Source organism: Leucopleurus acutus (assembly GCF_964270905.1).
Source record: "Leucopleurus acutus genome assembly, chromosome: 6".
NCBI classification, from domain to species: domain Eukaryota; kingdom Metazoa; phylum Chordata; class Mammalia; order Artiodactyla; family Delphinidae; genus Leucopleurus; species Leucopleurus acutus.
The window spans coordinates 103,149,857-103,165,465 of record NC_139149.1 but is presented as its reverse complement, the minus strand read 5'-3'; the positions used below and the strand labels follow the sequence as shown (position 1 = coordinate 103,165,465).

Below are 15,609 nucleotides of genomic sequence, written 5' to 3'. Positions count from 1 at the left end.
ACTGAATGATTCAAATTTAGGACATTATTGTGAACCATGTTCTGTGTAAATAATACATTTTAGGGCTTCCCTGGTGGTGCAGTGGTTAAGAATCCACCTGCCAATGCAGGGAACACAGGTTCGAGCCCTGGTCCAGGAAGATCCCACATGCCGCGGAGCAACTAAGCCCGTGCGCCACAACTACTGAGCCTGCGCTCTAGAGCCCGTGAGCCACAACTACTGAAGCCCACCTGCCTAGAGCACGTGCTCCGCAACAAGAGAAGCCACCGCAATGAGAAGCCTGTGCACCACAATCAAGAGTAGACCCTGCTCATCGCAACTAGGGAAAGCCTGCTCGCGGCAATGAAGACCCAGCGCAGCCAAAAATAAAATAAATTAAAAAAAAAACACAAAAAACATTTTAATTCTATTGAGTAGTATAAGAAATGGTAGTGTTTCCCTCTTTAGAAAGAGCTAGTATTTCCTAGCTGGTAGATTAATCTAGGGTTGCTGACTGAACATTTTTGAAAGCCCACATCCTTTTGGAGTTTACAGATGGGGAAAAGTTAGAATTGACTTGTAAGGTTGTGGCTTCATCGTGTCAAAAATGATCAGCTGGTTCAGATAATTTTCTAGCAGAAAAATCAGGCAAATCGTTTCCTCAGTGTCTTTGCTATTTGGAGTTTTTCCTAGTTAGATGGAACCTTTGGATTGCTTTTGAATAAACAGTCTAGGAATAAAAGTAGTAATTTGCTAGCTTGTTAAAGAAAAATTTATTTTTGGTGGTAAAGGCTGTGCTATTGAACTCAGATAGTCTTGAGTCTTGTTTATCACTGACTGTTGGTGGTTCTTCATCTTTTTTTAAAAATCACAATCCTCTTTGAAAAAATTGGTAATTATTCCCTAGAAAAATTCAGGCATGCAAGTACTTGCAAGAATTTACAAGTAATTTTCAAGGACTCACAACCCCCGCCCCAAAGCTCATCTATAAATGGTAGTTGGGTGACTCAAAAGAGCAGAATTTCCATTTTAAAGATGTAAAATGGTGACAGAAAAGTGACTTTTGGTTCAAAACTTAATTTTTCTCCTGTACTTCTATTCATTCAGCATGTATTTATTGAGCACCTATTATGTTCCAGCAGTAATTCTAGCAATGAACAAGGCAAAGGAAGGGTCTTGAGCTCATAGAGCTTCTATTCTGGGGGATGTTAATTGTTAAGGTGAAACAGTCGTCTTGACCCTCAGAATTAACTCTGGTTGGTACTTGTACATCTAAGCAGCCCTCTTTCTCCAGAAACCAGTGATGATTTTGATTAATTGACCTGACAGTGCATGGCACATCATATTTACTTGGGAGGATTTACTAGCCCCAGAGACTACCAAAGGAAACATGAAAATTTCCACATACTATTATCCTAATGGGATCATAGTAAGAGAAAGTGCAAGCAAAGATTTAAGGTTCTCACAGGCAGAGGAGAGATTTTGGTCAGTTCTTAAATGCTGTTGAGTTTTTCACCTGAATTCACTTTAGACAGAAAAGTCAGGGCAACAGAAACTGGAAGCATGGAAGGAAAACATTTTATAAAAATTTATTTTCTTCTTAGGGGAATGAGTAATCTGTTTCTTGGGGAGTATATTATTTATAACTGAAAAAAATACAGGTGGGAGCAATTTTTTGGATAAATTGTGGCAGAAGATATTTTATATACTTGGGAATTTTGAGGGGGAAGTGAATAATTAATCTGAAATGTTCTGCAGAGAGGGTTCTCAAAGTGTCTGTCCAGGATCAGTAACATCAGCGTCAATCGCCAGGGAATGTGTTAAAAATGTGAATTCTCAGAGCCCACCCCAGACGTATGGAATAAGAAGAGGGGACAGCCATCTGGTTTTTAATAGGTTCTTCCAGGGATTCTGATGCTCCAGAGGTTTGAGAACCGCTGCCCTACAATTAGGCACAAATTATTGTTCTTTTAATTTGGTTCACGTTTATTAAAGGTATACACATGTAAGTTGTATTGGCTGCTTTTGAAGTTTATAATGCAATGAATGACATATTTCTTAGCATGTTAATACTCCTGTAAAGTGTTAGCATACTTAAAGTCTATTTTTCTTTCTTTCATTTAATACTAAAATTTCCTAAAATAAGATTTATATTAAATTAGACCATTTTACATTAAATTAGATAACAATTGAAAAACCAAGCTTAATGGCTAACATACAGTAGAGCATTACATATTATAATTCCCTTTTGCTTTTATGTGCCAGTATCGGTTTTCTTTGATTTGTCATATATATTATTAATTCACTCTCTTAATTTCACAGTATTTGAATGTGAATAAAATGTAGAAGGACTAAAATATTAGAAAACTTAAAATTATATTTGTGGGTTATTTTGGATGTGTACCTTTTGGGGCAGCTTATAATTTATACTGAAGTAAAATGAAATTGTAAATTTCTATAGGGCAGAACTAAGTTTGAGCTTAAGAGAAAAGAGAATTAGTAGTATAGGAGATACTTCATTTTAGGATCGCTTCTAGCGCTTCCGGCATTTCCCCAGGTTCTACCAGCCTGGGGGGGGGAGATGAGTTACCTTGACGTTGACATTAGTCATCTACAATTTTCTGGCTGTCTCTCCTCATTTGCTGACAGCACACCTCAGCCTCTTCCCCAGAGGATCCTCCAGTTATTTGGGAAGTTTTGAGAGCATTTGCATGTGTTCAGGGGCAAGGCTGCTCTGGCTCCCACGCTACACTCAAGAGTCTGTGGCCTGGTAGCCCTCTGACAGCCTCTGCCACTGTCCTGAGGTCCAGGCCTCTGGGAGGGGGCTGCTCTCCTACCGAGAGCCCTATGTCTGGTGCATCCTCAAGCTGAAGAACCTGCTGTTGGCCAACAGGTACTCTACTGTCACAACTCACAGACGCTAAATTGCATTATTAATGCAAATTTCGACAATTTCCCAACTCCTCCTTCGGTTTCTTGGGCGCCTGCGTACTAAAACTGGAAGGTCTCCTTCCTTGATGCGCGCTCATACAGGCAAATTCAAGCTTTGGTGAGGAGGGGCCTGTAGCAAGGCTGGCTTCAGGGACGTGTGGCCTATGCAGTCGCTCAGGGCCCCATGTGCAGAAGGCCCTGTGCTTAGTTTTATGCTCTGTAGTTGCCATCTTGAAATTCGTGATAACTTGTGAACACGGGGGTCCTGCGTTTTTATTTTGCACTGCGCTCCTCAAACTAGGCAGCGGTCCTAAGCAGCTGCCTCTCAGACCCAGACTCTGAACTTCTGTTTAGAAACAGTTTAGCAGACTGTGCCTGCTTCTTCCTGAGTCTGTTCTTGAGATTTGCATTAACAATATCTAAACTCTCCTTAAAGCATTTCCTAATATCTGGCAATGAGAGAGTAAATTTAACACGGTGTTTCTTATAGGAGCGGTACAGTCTACAAATTTATAGGAATCCTGCACTAGTTTACGATTATTGCCTTTTTAGATACGAAGTCAGTTTTGGAATATTAATTTAAAAAATCACTTTTTAACAAATTTTTTCCTGGTCTAAAGGCTGGTGAAGCTTGATCAGGAACCAGATTAAATGTGATTCATTTATTAGACAAGAACGGAGTACCCATTACAGGCTAAGGACATGGGCCAGAAACATGGAGTAAGGCCTGTCTCTGCTTTCTAAGAGTTCATAATGGGCTTAGAATGACAGGTGCAGAGAGCAATTATTTCTGCCTGGGGGCCTTGGAGATGGGATAGGGGAAGAGATTAAATACCATTTAATAATGTAATACTGCAAGGAGGGGCTTTGTGTCAGTGGGAGGACATTGGGAATGTACTTTAGGATTTGAATCATTATAGCTTGGTCAGACTGTTTTTTTTTTTTTTTTTCATATTTTGGCACTCCAAGAAGCTTGTGGGATCTCAGTTCCTTGACCAGGTATCGAATCCGGCCCATGGCAGTGACAGTGCTGAATCCTCACTGCTCAGCCACCAGTGAACTCCCCAGACTTGTTTTTTGATTCACATTTGATCACTTTTTTTCTCCTGTGCTTTTAGCCTCGGCACCCCAATCAGATGAAGGCTCTGACATCGACTCTGAACCAGATTTACCGCTCAAGAGGAAACAGCGCAGGAGCCGAACCACTTTCACAGCAGAGCAGCTTGAAGAACTGGAACGGGCTTTTGAAAGAACTCACTATCCTGATATTTACACTAGGGAGGAACTGGCCCAGAGGGCAAAGCTCACCGAGGCCCGAGTACAGGTACTGACGTCCAAACATCCCCTTCCTGCTTAAACCCACACAGGAAACAAGAGTGTCTTCTCCTCTAAAGCATATTTCAGACCAAGAAAGTAAATATATCAGGAATGGTCCTTCATTGTGAGTGGCAGCCTCTCACATTATAAAGTTCTTCCTTTCTCTCTCATTTCTTTCCTTCATATTTCGCCGTGTCGTGATAACGACGTCATGACCTCCGTTTCCATTTTATTGCATGTGCTTGGTCCAAGCACCTCCTGCCAACACCCCCCCCTCGCCCCCTGCCCCGCCATCTCCCCCAAGGTATGTCTGTGGTATACAGCAACATATTACTTTGCTAACCAGTCAGAAAGTTTTCCTTTTCCTCTTAATAGGTTGATAAGTCCAATTAAATTTATTGATGTGATGGCTATATTTGGCTTCTTTTCTATCACATTATTTGATACAAGTATTTTATATGTATAGATTTAAAACTGTAATCCATTTAATTAGCTTCCTTTGTATTCTTAGTATTTTTTTTGTATTTATGAAAGTATACATTCTTATTTTAGACTTTGGTTGTCATTATGAGGAGAATGTAATTATATCAGATGTATCACAGAGAAGGGTGTCAATTCACATTATTTATTCATCATTTCAGGAATCCTTGTTATGTACCAAGCACTGTATAGACTTTGGGGGTGGTACATAGATAATAGCAAAATTTTGAGTGGTTACTCTGTGCCAGGCACTGTTCTAAATGCTTTATAAGAATCAGTTCATTTACTCACCGTTAAAACCCTAGGTTGGTGCTATTAATATCCCCAATTTATAGATGAGGAAGCTGAGACTCAGACTATTTAAGTAGCTATCCAAAGTCATGTAGCTAGTAAGTGATCGAGGTAATTGGATTCCATACACTTCCTCCCTATGGCCTTTCAGTTATGAAGATGTGCAAAGTTATATAAGGTAAAATCCCTTCCTTTAAGTCTAGAAGCATTGCAAGTAACTATATTATTTAAAGAACATTTTAAATTATCTTTTCAACTCAGAAGTGTTCTGAACCCTCTGGAAAGGCTACTTTGGTGTAATATGTTTCTATTGAGTGATAGAATAATGTTTCATTGTGAGTAATGAACTTTCTTCTCAAGGTAGTAAAGCATGGTTGGAAAGATTACAAATGCCTCAGGGCATCCTGGAACCCCTTACTGCCCCAGGAGTGAAGTTACCTTGTCTGGAAACGTTATTGCCAGGTACTTGACGTTCATAGTTAGAGTGAGGCTGGGGACTCAGCAGCGAACTAGGCAGTTGATGTGGTCTCCAGATTGATCGACACTTTCCCATAAGCATCTAACTACCTCTCCTATCACTATCCTATCACTATCCTATCACTATCCTCTCCTATCACTATTTTGGAATAGCCCCTCGTAGCCTGCAGAGCCAAGTCAGAGGGATTGTTTTCTTCAACTTGACTTTCTTTCTGATCATCACAGTGCTAGGAAGGCCAAGGAACACTAAGATGAATTAAGACAAATTTCTCAAGGAACTAGTATTTAATGGGTAATAAAGTAAACGCATGAATAATTTAAAAACAAAGCCGAGATGATAAGTGCGTTAGAGAGAGCTGAAGTGCAGTGAGAGTCGAGAAGAGGAAAGGGTGAGATTTTATTGGAGTAAACAAGAGGGGATCATGAAGAAGGGAGGGTTCAGATGGCCTTTTGAGTTTAGATAGATATTCATGGGACAGGGAGGTTGGGAGAGTATTTTGGTAATACAGAATAATGAGCAAAAGCACAGAGTCGGAAGCACATGAGTTGCATATCAGATGACCTTTCATTTTTCACTCTAGGCGTGTTGAGAACACAGTGAATAGTTCAATTTGGTGAAGGGTAGGGAGTGCTAGGGTGGCAGGAAGGAATATGATTGCTTGAAAATCTATTTGCTCTCTTTGTATTCTTAGTGTTTATTTTTTGGTACTTATGAAAATGTTCATTCTTAACTTTGGTTATCATTATGGGGAGAATATGATTATGTCAGATATAACATAGAGAAGTGTGTCAACTCAGGTTATTCACTCGTCATTTCAGGAATCCTTGTTATGTACCAGGCACTCTGTGGAGTTTAGGGGTGGTACATGGACAGCGGCAAACTTTTCAGTGGTTTCTGAAGTAGGTCAGTGGCAGTGAGGATGGAAAGGAGAGAACTGCCTTGAAAGGTGGAAGGTAGGCAGCTGATCGTGTGAGCTGGAGGTGGGTGCAAAGGTGAGTGTAGGGAAGAGTCACAGATATGCTGGGGTTTGCAACACAAGTGTTTTACAGCTGGAGCTATTCGATCCCTCTGCCTATTCCATTGTGATATAGCGCTCCTTCCCAGAAATGACCACCGCTGACCGCAAATCATGATGATATTTATAGACGTATATATAAATATCACATTATTTTATGGTAATATATACAGTGTATGTATTATAATATATATAATAATGCTACAAGTATTACATATATCAAATCTATTTGTTTTTATTATAGTTATGTGATCACCTGGTTTAAATGTAAAGTGAGGTCCATTCATTCTTCCATTCTTTTGGCAAACCTTTACCGAGTGCCCACTATATTCCAGGATCTGGTCCTTATCCTCTCTGGCTGGCCAAGCCCACATACTGGGTCTGTCCTTAAGATAGATTGAAGATCAGTTCCGAACTCAGAGTCAAAAAATAAACATTGGCTGTAAAGAAATCAAACAAAGAGAGTGATGGAAAATTGAAAAGAGCGTGCTGTGTTGCTCTCCCTCGTTCATTGTTGCTTTTGCCAAAGACAAGGATGGGGGGACAGAGTTAATCTCAACCGCATGCAGCTTGTACAGTGCCCGGCACTCGCATCTGGCTCAGTGAACGTCAAAGGAGAATAAGAATGGCCCATTAACTTCCAGAGGACATGGGATCAAACCAATAAAGAGTGGTTCATATTTTTCTATACAGTGACCTCCTCTCCAGAGCGGGGCCCTCATTAACCTAACAGCTGTCCTAATGTGGCTTTAACCCGGTGACTCTTTGCATTCCTTATGGCTTCATTAGTTCCCTTGAGACACATCACGTCTTGCACCACAGCTATGATCTACAGCCTAACAAATTCCCTACAACACCCAGCATATGGATCTTTCACTTAACCCAGCAGGAAAAAGAAGGGAGTAGTTAATCACTGATTAAAATGCCAGAACAAAATCCTTTAGTTTTTAGAAGGATCTGGGAAAGCAGTAGCAAAGTCAGCTCAGTTTGAGTGATAGCCAGAGAGTGTGAGTTATTTTAATTTGGGGCACCTGGGAAAACCCAACACCAAACACCGCACCCCCCCCCCCCCCACAAAAAACCCAAATGTGTCTACATTCCTTTTTTTTTCCTCCCGGGGGGGGGGGGGGGAAACACCTTCTAAACCCTTCTGGATAAAAATGAGACTAAAGCTTTAATAAATTAGACCTATGTCAGTATTCCATAAAAATTTGTTTAGACAGTAGCTATGTTATATTTATCAGAGTCAAATCTGAGTACACAATCTAAGAATTATTGTACAGCAAAGACTAATTTGCCTAATTCACCTCCTGGGTAGCTGTTACTATGCAAATAATGGCGAGCACTAAAGTTTTGTCAGGAAGGGTGACTTGCAGACATTTATGATGTGTAAACGTTTTAGTAAATATTCCATCTAAAACTCCAAGAAGTAGGCAAGCATTGTTCTCTTACCACCCAGGTAATGGAAGACAGGAAAGGAAGCTCCTTGTGGAAAAGCATTTAACTAGGAGTCAGAAGATGTGGGTTTTGGTTTCAGCTTTGCCAAAAATGTTTTGTTGGGCAAGTCACAATTTTGCTGTAATCCTGCTGGACTTCAGGTTTTTCAAAATTTAAATACAAATTTGAAAATATGGGGTTTAGATCAGATGATCTTAGTCTGGGTCCATGGATGACCAGGATAATCATGGATGGACTTCAGGAGATCTGGGAAACTTGAGATTTGTGCACAAATGTTGTGCCTTTGCCTGTGTGTGTGTGTGTGTGTGTGTGTGTGTGCACACAAGTGTTAAATAGGGAGAGGGCCCCTAGCTCTCATCATATTCCCAAAAATCACCACCTCCTGTTCTTTCTTTCTTTCTTTCTTTTTTTTTGGCAGCACCACACAGCTTATGGGATTTTAGTTCCCCGACCAGGGATTGAACCCAGGCCCTCAGCAGTGAGAGTGCGAAGTCCTAACCACTGGACTGCCGGGGAAATCCCCCCCTGTTCTTTCCTTTAATTAAAATCCCCTAGGATGCATGATCTCTCAGGACCCTTATAGCATCAGTAATTTGTGATCCTCAGGGAAGCCCAATGGTGGTTTAAAGCCATCTAACAGATCTGTATAGTTTATTTTTATTTTATTTTTTGCGGTACGCGGGCCTTTCACTGTCGTGGCCTCTCCTGTTGCGGAGCACAGGCTCCGGACGCGCAGGCTCAGCGGCCATGGCTCACGGGCCCAGCCGCTCCGCGGCATGTGGGATCTTCCCGGACCGGGGCACGAACCCGCGTCCCCTGCATCGGCAGGTGGACTCTCAACCACTGCGCCACCAGGGAAGCCCCAGATCTGTATAGTTTAAAGATAGGTACAGAATATTGGTCCTGAACTCCATAATAAAGCAAAAATGTGGTCCTCCTACAATTCTTTGCAGGAGTTTGCCCTTGGGATACATAAAGATGCAGTTAAGTACGCTTTCATGTGTGTCGTGATCCTCTGACATTCACAGGAGCGTGGCATTTCTCCTCATCAGCCTTGCTCATCCTTTCCCCAACCTGCTCTCCATACAGTGGTCAAGGCTGGGTAGCAGCAATGGGAAGAGGGCTGGGCGTGTGAGATATGGGAGAGAGGGAGTGAAGTGAGTGGGAAGGTCCAGGGAACAAGCAGCTTGTCCTGAATTTACCTACTTGGAAAGTACTGTAATTGGCACTTTAGTTTCAGCTCTAGTATTTTTTTTTAATCATTTTTTTTTAGATGTTGGGGGTAGGAGTTTATTAATTAATTAATTAATTATTGCTGTGTTGGGTCTTCGTTTCTACGCGAGGGATTTCTCTAGTTGTGGCAAGCGGGGGCCACTCTTCATCGCTGTGCGCGGGCCTTTCACTATCGCAGCCTCTCTTGTTGCGGAGCACAGGCTCCAGACGCGCAGGCTCAGTAGTTGTGGCTCACGGGCCTAGTTGCTTCGCGGCATGTGGGATCCTCCCAGACCAGGGCTCGAACCCGTGTCCCCTGCATTAGCAGGCAGATTCTCAACCACTGCGCCAGCAGGGAAGCCCCTCAGCTCTAGTATTTAATGAAACATTTTATAATCTTGTTGTGAATTCTCTTTCTAAGGATTAATGATTACATTCTCTTCCCATTTTTTAAATGGCATTTGAAATAACCCATCTGGAACAATGTAGGTTAGATGGCCTTTGAGGACCACGCCAAAAATGTGAACCAGTAATTTATTGACGGGCAAAATTAGGCTTACACCATGGGACAATTAACACTAATCCATGAACCTTGGAAGCAATTTGGACCTAAGTCTCCATTCAAGCCAAACTGGCGTTCAATTATTTGAGGTGTTATTTGGGTACTTTCCTGTTTGCTCAGGGGCACAAAAGGCTTTGGCTGTAGACCAGAGAGCTTAGAAAACAAAGCAAGTCTCTAATTCTTGGATTTCTCAGTGTGGTTTGTATTTAATAACTAACATTTACTGAACACAGTATCTCTTAGGTGTTTTTGCAAGCTTTGATTGTATTGTCTCATTTAACTGATTATATTGTCTCACTTAATCTTGTGAGGGAGCTTTTTTTTTTTTTTTTGCAGTACGTGGGCCTCTCACTGTTGTGGCTTCTCCTGTTGCGGAGCACAGGCTCCGGACGCGCAGGCTCAGCGGCCATGGCTCACGGGCCCAGCCGCTCCGCGGCATGTAGGATCATCCCGGACCGGGGCACGAACCTGTGTCCCCTGCATCGGCAGGCGGACTCTTAACCACTGCGCCACCAGGGAAGCCCTGAAGGAGTTTTTCTTTTCTCCCATTTAGCAGATGAGAAAACAGAGACCCACAGATATTATGCAAATTGTTCAAGATCACAGAGGCAGTGAGGGGTGGGGAAAGGTGGGATTCAACTATTGCCTGGTCTGCACTGCTTCCATGTGAATGAAAAGTATTACCATATTTCTTAAAATAGTAAGTTTTTTTTACAACTTTCATTGTTGAGAACAAATTGGTACTTTTTTTACTCGTGAAGAGAAAAATTTATAAAGACCTGTTCTTTTGTGATTCATTACCTTTTATCCCTAGTTATCATGATGTTATATTTTAAATTTTGCTTCAAAGAATCATTTGATATTATATTACTCCAGAATGGATCTAAATATCATGTCCAAAAGCGTGAATATGACTTTGTAGAAGGGCTCTGAAGAGAGACGTACAAGTAGGGAAAGATCCAGGAGCAGATGAAAATGAACCAGGCTGCAGTTCATCAAATGAAATAAAAACTTGGTGCGAGGGAAGGTTCTGATGTAGTGTGATATTATACAGGCAATTGTAAGCAATTACCCACGCCTGGGAGTAGTTATCCACCAATGTATGTCTCCCGCCCCACTTTGTTACCATGCTAAGTGTGATGTGTAAGGCCAGGTAATGCTGCGTGGGGAGAGTGAAATCACATTGAATTAGAGATCGTAGAATGACATTTAATAGGTAGATAGCTTAGTAAAACGTGTTCTTCCTGCCCTTCTGGCTAAGAAATTGGTGGAACACTCATATTCTCCTCCAGAACATCAAAGGCCAGTTTGTCTCTGTTGCAATTGCTACTCTTTTCAAAACAAAGTTTCTCGTGATAGTAACAACTGAATCATAGATGCCTTCCACCCATTTTAGATGAACGTATTCAGTATTCTGCACTTACACAAGCCATTCAGTGGATTATTCCTTGATTGTCTGTTAGGAATTAGACAGACAATATTGGAAGAGTTGGGTAGGACTTCTGAGGACAAGGGAATGTCTTTCAGTCAAAGATGGGCTAATAACAGTACCCCAGGATCACTGTGCATAGCCACTTTGGGTACTTAAAATGAAGGTGATTTCAAGGGCATTTTTTTTTTCCTATTAAAAATAGATGTTTATGAGTTTCAAAGCATAAAGAAGGCAAGGGCCATTTCCCATTTTGCAACTTCAGTATATTTTTCCTTTAGTGCTTCTGTTGGCAGTGTCAGCTGGTTCTAGGAGATGCAGAGGCTGGCAGGGGCAAGATGCTAGAAAAATCTGGTTAAGGGCTTCCCTGGTGGCGCAGTGGTTGAGAGTCTGCCTGCCGATGCAAGGGACAGGGGTTCGTGCCCCGGTCTGGGAAGATCCCACATGCCGCGGAGAGGCTGGGCCCGTGAGCCATGGCTGCTGAGCCTGCGCGTCCGGAGCCTGTGCTCCGCAGCGGGAGAGGCCACAACAGTGAGAGGCCTGCGTACCGCAAAAAAAAAAAAAGAAAAAAAAGAAAATTCTGGTTAAATGGCCAGAGACAGGCAGCTCAGTCTTCAGTAAGCCCTGCTTCCCTCAGGAATAGCCCTCTGGATTTATTTAGCCTAAATTTAAACAACATTTAAATTCCTTCCTTTGGGAAACTCTGAAACCTCCTGTTGAAGGTTTGTTTTTCAGTAAAGATTTGCTTCCCAACTATTTCTCTTCATCTTATATTGTAGTTATAATATATGCTGTATTGTAACTATAAGAATTTTTATCCAACTCCTGGTAGGTTTATTCCATGTCATCAATATTTACTTGTATCATTTTGGAAAAATGGAAATAAAACCCCCAAAACTTTACCCCTAGCCTTTTGGATTTAATGTTTTGAAGGGATTTGTAGTTATGATGTTTCTTCTAATTTATTATCTGAGCAAAGACATTTTTGATTTAAAAAATTGGATTATGGAGGCGTTAGCATGAATGTAGATCAAAAGTAGGTTAAGACTGATCAACTAATCAGGCAGAGCCCACCCACTGGAAAAACCACATTTGGTTTACTTATCTAAAAGTTACAGCAGGAGGTTGGCACAGAGAGATTGGCAACATGCTCTGATAATGTCAGAAGTGGCAAGCTTCTGAGTTCTTCATAAGGGATCTCACCAGTAGATTTGAAGACAGTAAGTCTGAATGAGTGAAGTCACATCAGAACTTTTGGAAATTCAACTCTCCTCCCAGCCTAGTACATAAAGCCTAAGATGCACTGCCCATGGGCTGGTCTAGATAAGTGTGGGGAGGAAAAAAAAAAACAACCCGTCACCTGAGCCAGGTGCGCCTCATTAATCTGGAGGTTTTATACTATAAAATATGACACAGTGCGTGGTATGGGACAGTGCATTCAGGCATGAAAACAACCCTAATTTCTCACCCCCAGCCTCCTCAGGCTAACCGGCTTGTTCCAAGCACTTCCCTGAAAACAGTTTTCTTACCCTGATGCCTTTGGGAGTCCCGGTAACAGACGCTTAGACTTGCACTGAGAAAACACAATTGATGCAGACCTGAAATTGAGTGCTGTCAATGGTTCTGTTATCCCAGGTGGCAATTTCTTAAGTTAAGTAAAACTCTAATTCAATTATGTATCAACATGGGAAAATATTGACTTCCCTTCTTTTCCTGTTGGAAACTTAAGGAGTATTAAATGTTAGTGTTCTGAGGAAGTTCAAATAGCTTTCCTTACAACTGTCTTGCATCATGATTAGAGATGACCAAACTCTTTTCCAGATAAATGCTTGGGTGATTGGCAAAAGTTTAAGCAGATACCTTGGCAAAGTATCTGTTAAACTGGGCTTTCTTGCTACAGAAGGGAGACATTCCTCTCTCCACTCTTTTAAAAATTTTAGGGCTTCCCTGGTGGCGCAGTGGTTGAGAGTCCGCCTGCCGATGCAGGGGACACGGGTTCGTGCCCCGGTCCGGGAGGATTCCCACATGCCGTGGAGCGGCTGGGCCCGTGAGCCATGGCCGCTGAGCCTGCGCGTCCGGAGCCTGTGCTCCGCAACGGGAGAGGCCACAACAGTGAGAGGCCCGCATACCGCAAAAAATAAAAATAAAAAAAAGTTTTGTGCTTGAAATTTACATTTAAGTTGTATAATTGTTAACTTTGTTCTATTAGGAAATCAAGTCTCAACTTTTCTTAGACATGCTGGTCTCTTGTATCTCTTCCAACTGGCGTGACCACTTTTAGAAATCATATCCAAGCTTTAAAAGGAGTTGAAACTTTGTCTCCACTCTAAACTTCTCCTAATTTCTCTGCATTTTCGAACATGGAGTTTCCACCTCCTGTGAGCAGTTATTTTGGTGACCTTGATTACTCCGTGAGTTCCTAGAGGAGGAGACAGTAAGCTACTGGAGCGCAGGGATCCTATCTTATCCACCCCTTTAGCCCTCTGTTGAAAAGATAGGTGCTTACAGCTGCTCTTGAAAGAAATAATAAATAAACCCACTATTTAAAAGAGCTTCATAGATAAAATGCTTTCATTTCTTGAAATACTTACCTCTTCAGCATCTATTTCCATGAAGACCAGCACAATGTCTCACACTTTGGAAGGGATCGTAGAATAGCTCCGTTTATCCCTCTGGTTAATTTATATGACTTTCCAGGAATTGTGCACATAATGTCCATAGAAATACAAACACATTGATAAGACTATAAAAAACAAGGGTTAGTGTGATAGGTAAGACCAAATTAGGACACGTGTCACGCGGGGGCCAAACAGACTCCTGGATCCTCCCCGTTATGCTGCGGTACATGAAGGTGGGAGGGTGCTCATGGTGATGGCAGGGAGTTCCCGTTGTTCCCATCCCTGCTTAGCCATCCCTTCCCATGGTCACCCCCCGGGCTCGTGGGGGCTCTGCAGGACCATTGAAGGCCCTCGAAGTCCCTCTACTGACCCCTGACATCTAACTCTCCTTTCTTCCCTGACAATACAACCCAGAAGGTGGAGGGCTCTTGTGTCTATTTGCCCTGTCAGTAAGGGGCCTTTAATCTGTTTTAGCATGAAAAATTCATTAAGACTGTACTATTATTTCATCAGTGAAATCCTCAAATTTTAAATTAAATCCATAGGTCTGGTTTAGCAACCGCCGTGCAAGATGGAGGAAGCAGGCTGGGGCCAATCAACTGATGGCTTTCAACCATCTCATTCCGGGGGGATTCCCTCCCACGGCCATGCCGACTCTGCCAACATACCAGCTGTCCGAGACCTCTTACCAGCCCACAGCTATTCCACAAGGTATGGAGGAATGGAGTCGGGGGTTAAGATGCAACGCCCAGTCTTGTTCCTTGCTGCTTAATTTATGCAGTGAAATCTTCTGCAGTGTCCTTGTGGCTGTTTGTATGTTCATTACATTACATCAGGTTGTCCTGAAAGTACTGATACCTGTCCCATTTCAGAAACATAGTTTGTCCTGTGACCTGTCTGAATCTCTCTAGATAAACTGTGTTGTAATATAATACTGTTTCAGTATTTTAAAACAAAACAAAACAGCATCCCTAAATAAGCATGCAATTTGCTTTTCATTTGTTAAAACTTTACATTTATACTCCAGTCTGCCATTAACTGAAGTTCTGTGACGGCTCCTAACTGCAGTAGGAATAGAGGGAAGGTAAGCTTTGATAAAAAGTCCCTCTGTCTTAGTGCATAGAGGTGAATGGGATAAATGATAAAACTAAATTAGTTTGCATTATGAAAGATAGCATTGCAGGCATTCGAAACTATACTGTGACACTAATGTTCAGGTGCTTTGGAAGTATATTTGATAAGAAGCTTGAGACTTGCAGTTCTTACATGGGTTAATCGTCACGTTGATGAATAACATTCACTACCAAAATAGGTTTGTTCGCACTGTCGATGTGATTTCTGAATTTCTGTTCTGGGTGAGTGTGCGTTGAAACTATGTAGATAAATTATGTACTTGCACATATGTGCAGAGAGGTGGCCGTATTTGTTATGAGTGGTTCTAGACCTGAGTGTCAAGAAGGACAGTTTGAAATTTACATGTGGCTGACCAGGATATACTGCTGATGGCTTGGTGACTGTGAACTTTTGTACTGAACTTTCTCTGCTGGCCTCCAAAGGAGATTTATGGCTGATGACCTTCTTCCTTGCAGCCGTGTCGGATCCCAGCAGCACGGTCCACAGACCTCAGCCGCTTCCTCCAAGCACTGTACACCAAAGCACTATTCCTTCCACCCCGGACAGCAGCTCTGCCTACTGCCTCTCCAGCACCAGGCATGGATTTTCCAGCTATACAGACAGCTTTGTGCCTCCGTCCGGGCCCTCCAACCCCATGAACCCCGCCATTGGCAATGGCCTTTCACCTCAGGTCAGTCCCGTGTTTCCAGACAGACGATTTGCTGT

The 15,609-nt window shown here is 42.2% G+C and overlaps 1 protein-coding gene across 3 annotated transcripts in view; it reads left to right on the top strand.

The window, feature by feature from the left end:
- Positions 1 to 15,609, top strand: part of PAX3 (paired box 3) — a gene marked incomplete at both ends in the record, with an annotated part of 94,203 nt that overhangs the window by 59,613 nt on the left and 18,981 nt on the right. For all 3 annotated transcript variants that reach the window (XM_082841053.1, XM_082841052.1, XM_082841051.1), the window contains 3 exons: positions 4,029 to 4,234; positions 14,316 to 14,481; positions 15,360 to 15,574. In XM_082841053.1, coding sequence (XP_082697179.1) covers positions 4,029 to 4,234; positions 14,316 to 14,481; positions 15,360 to 15,574 — 587 coding nt within the window. The remainder of the gene's footprint in view (positions 1 to 4,028; positions 4,235 to 14,315; positions 14,482 to 15,359; positions 15,575 to 15,609) is intronic.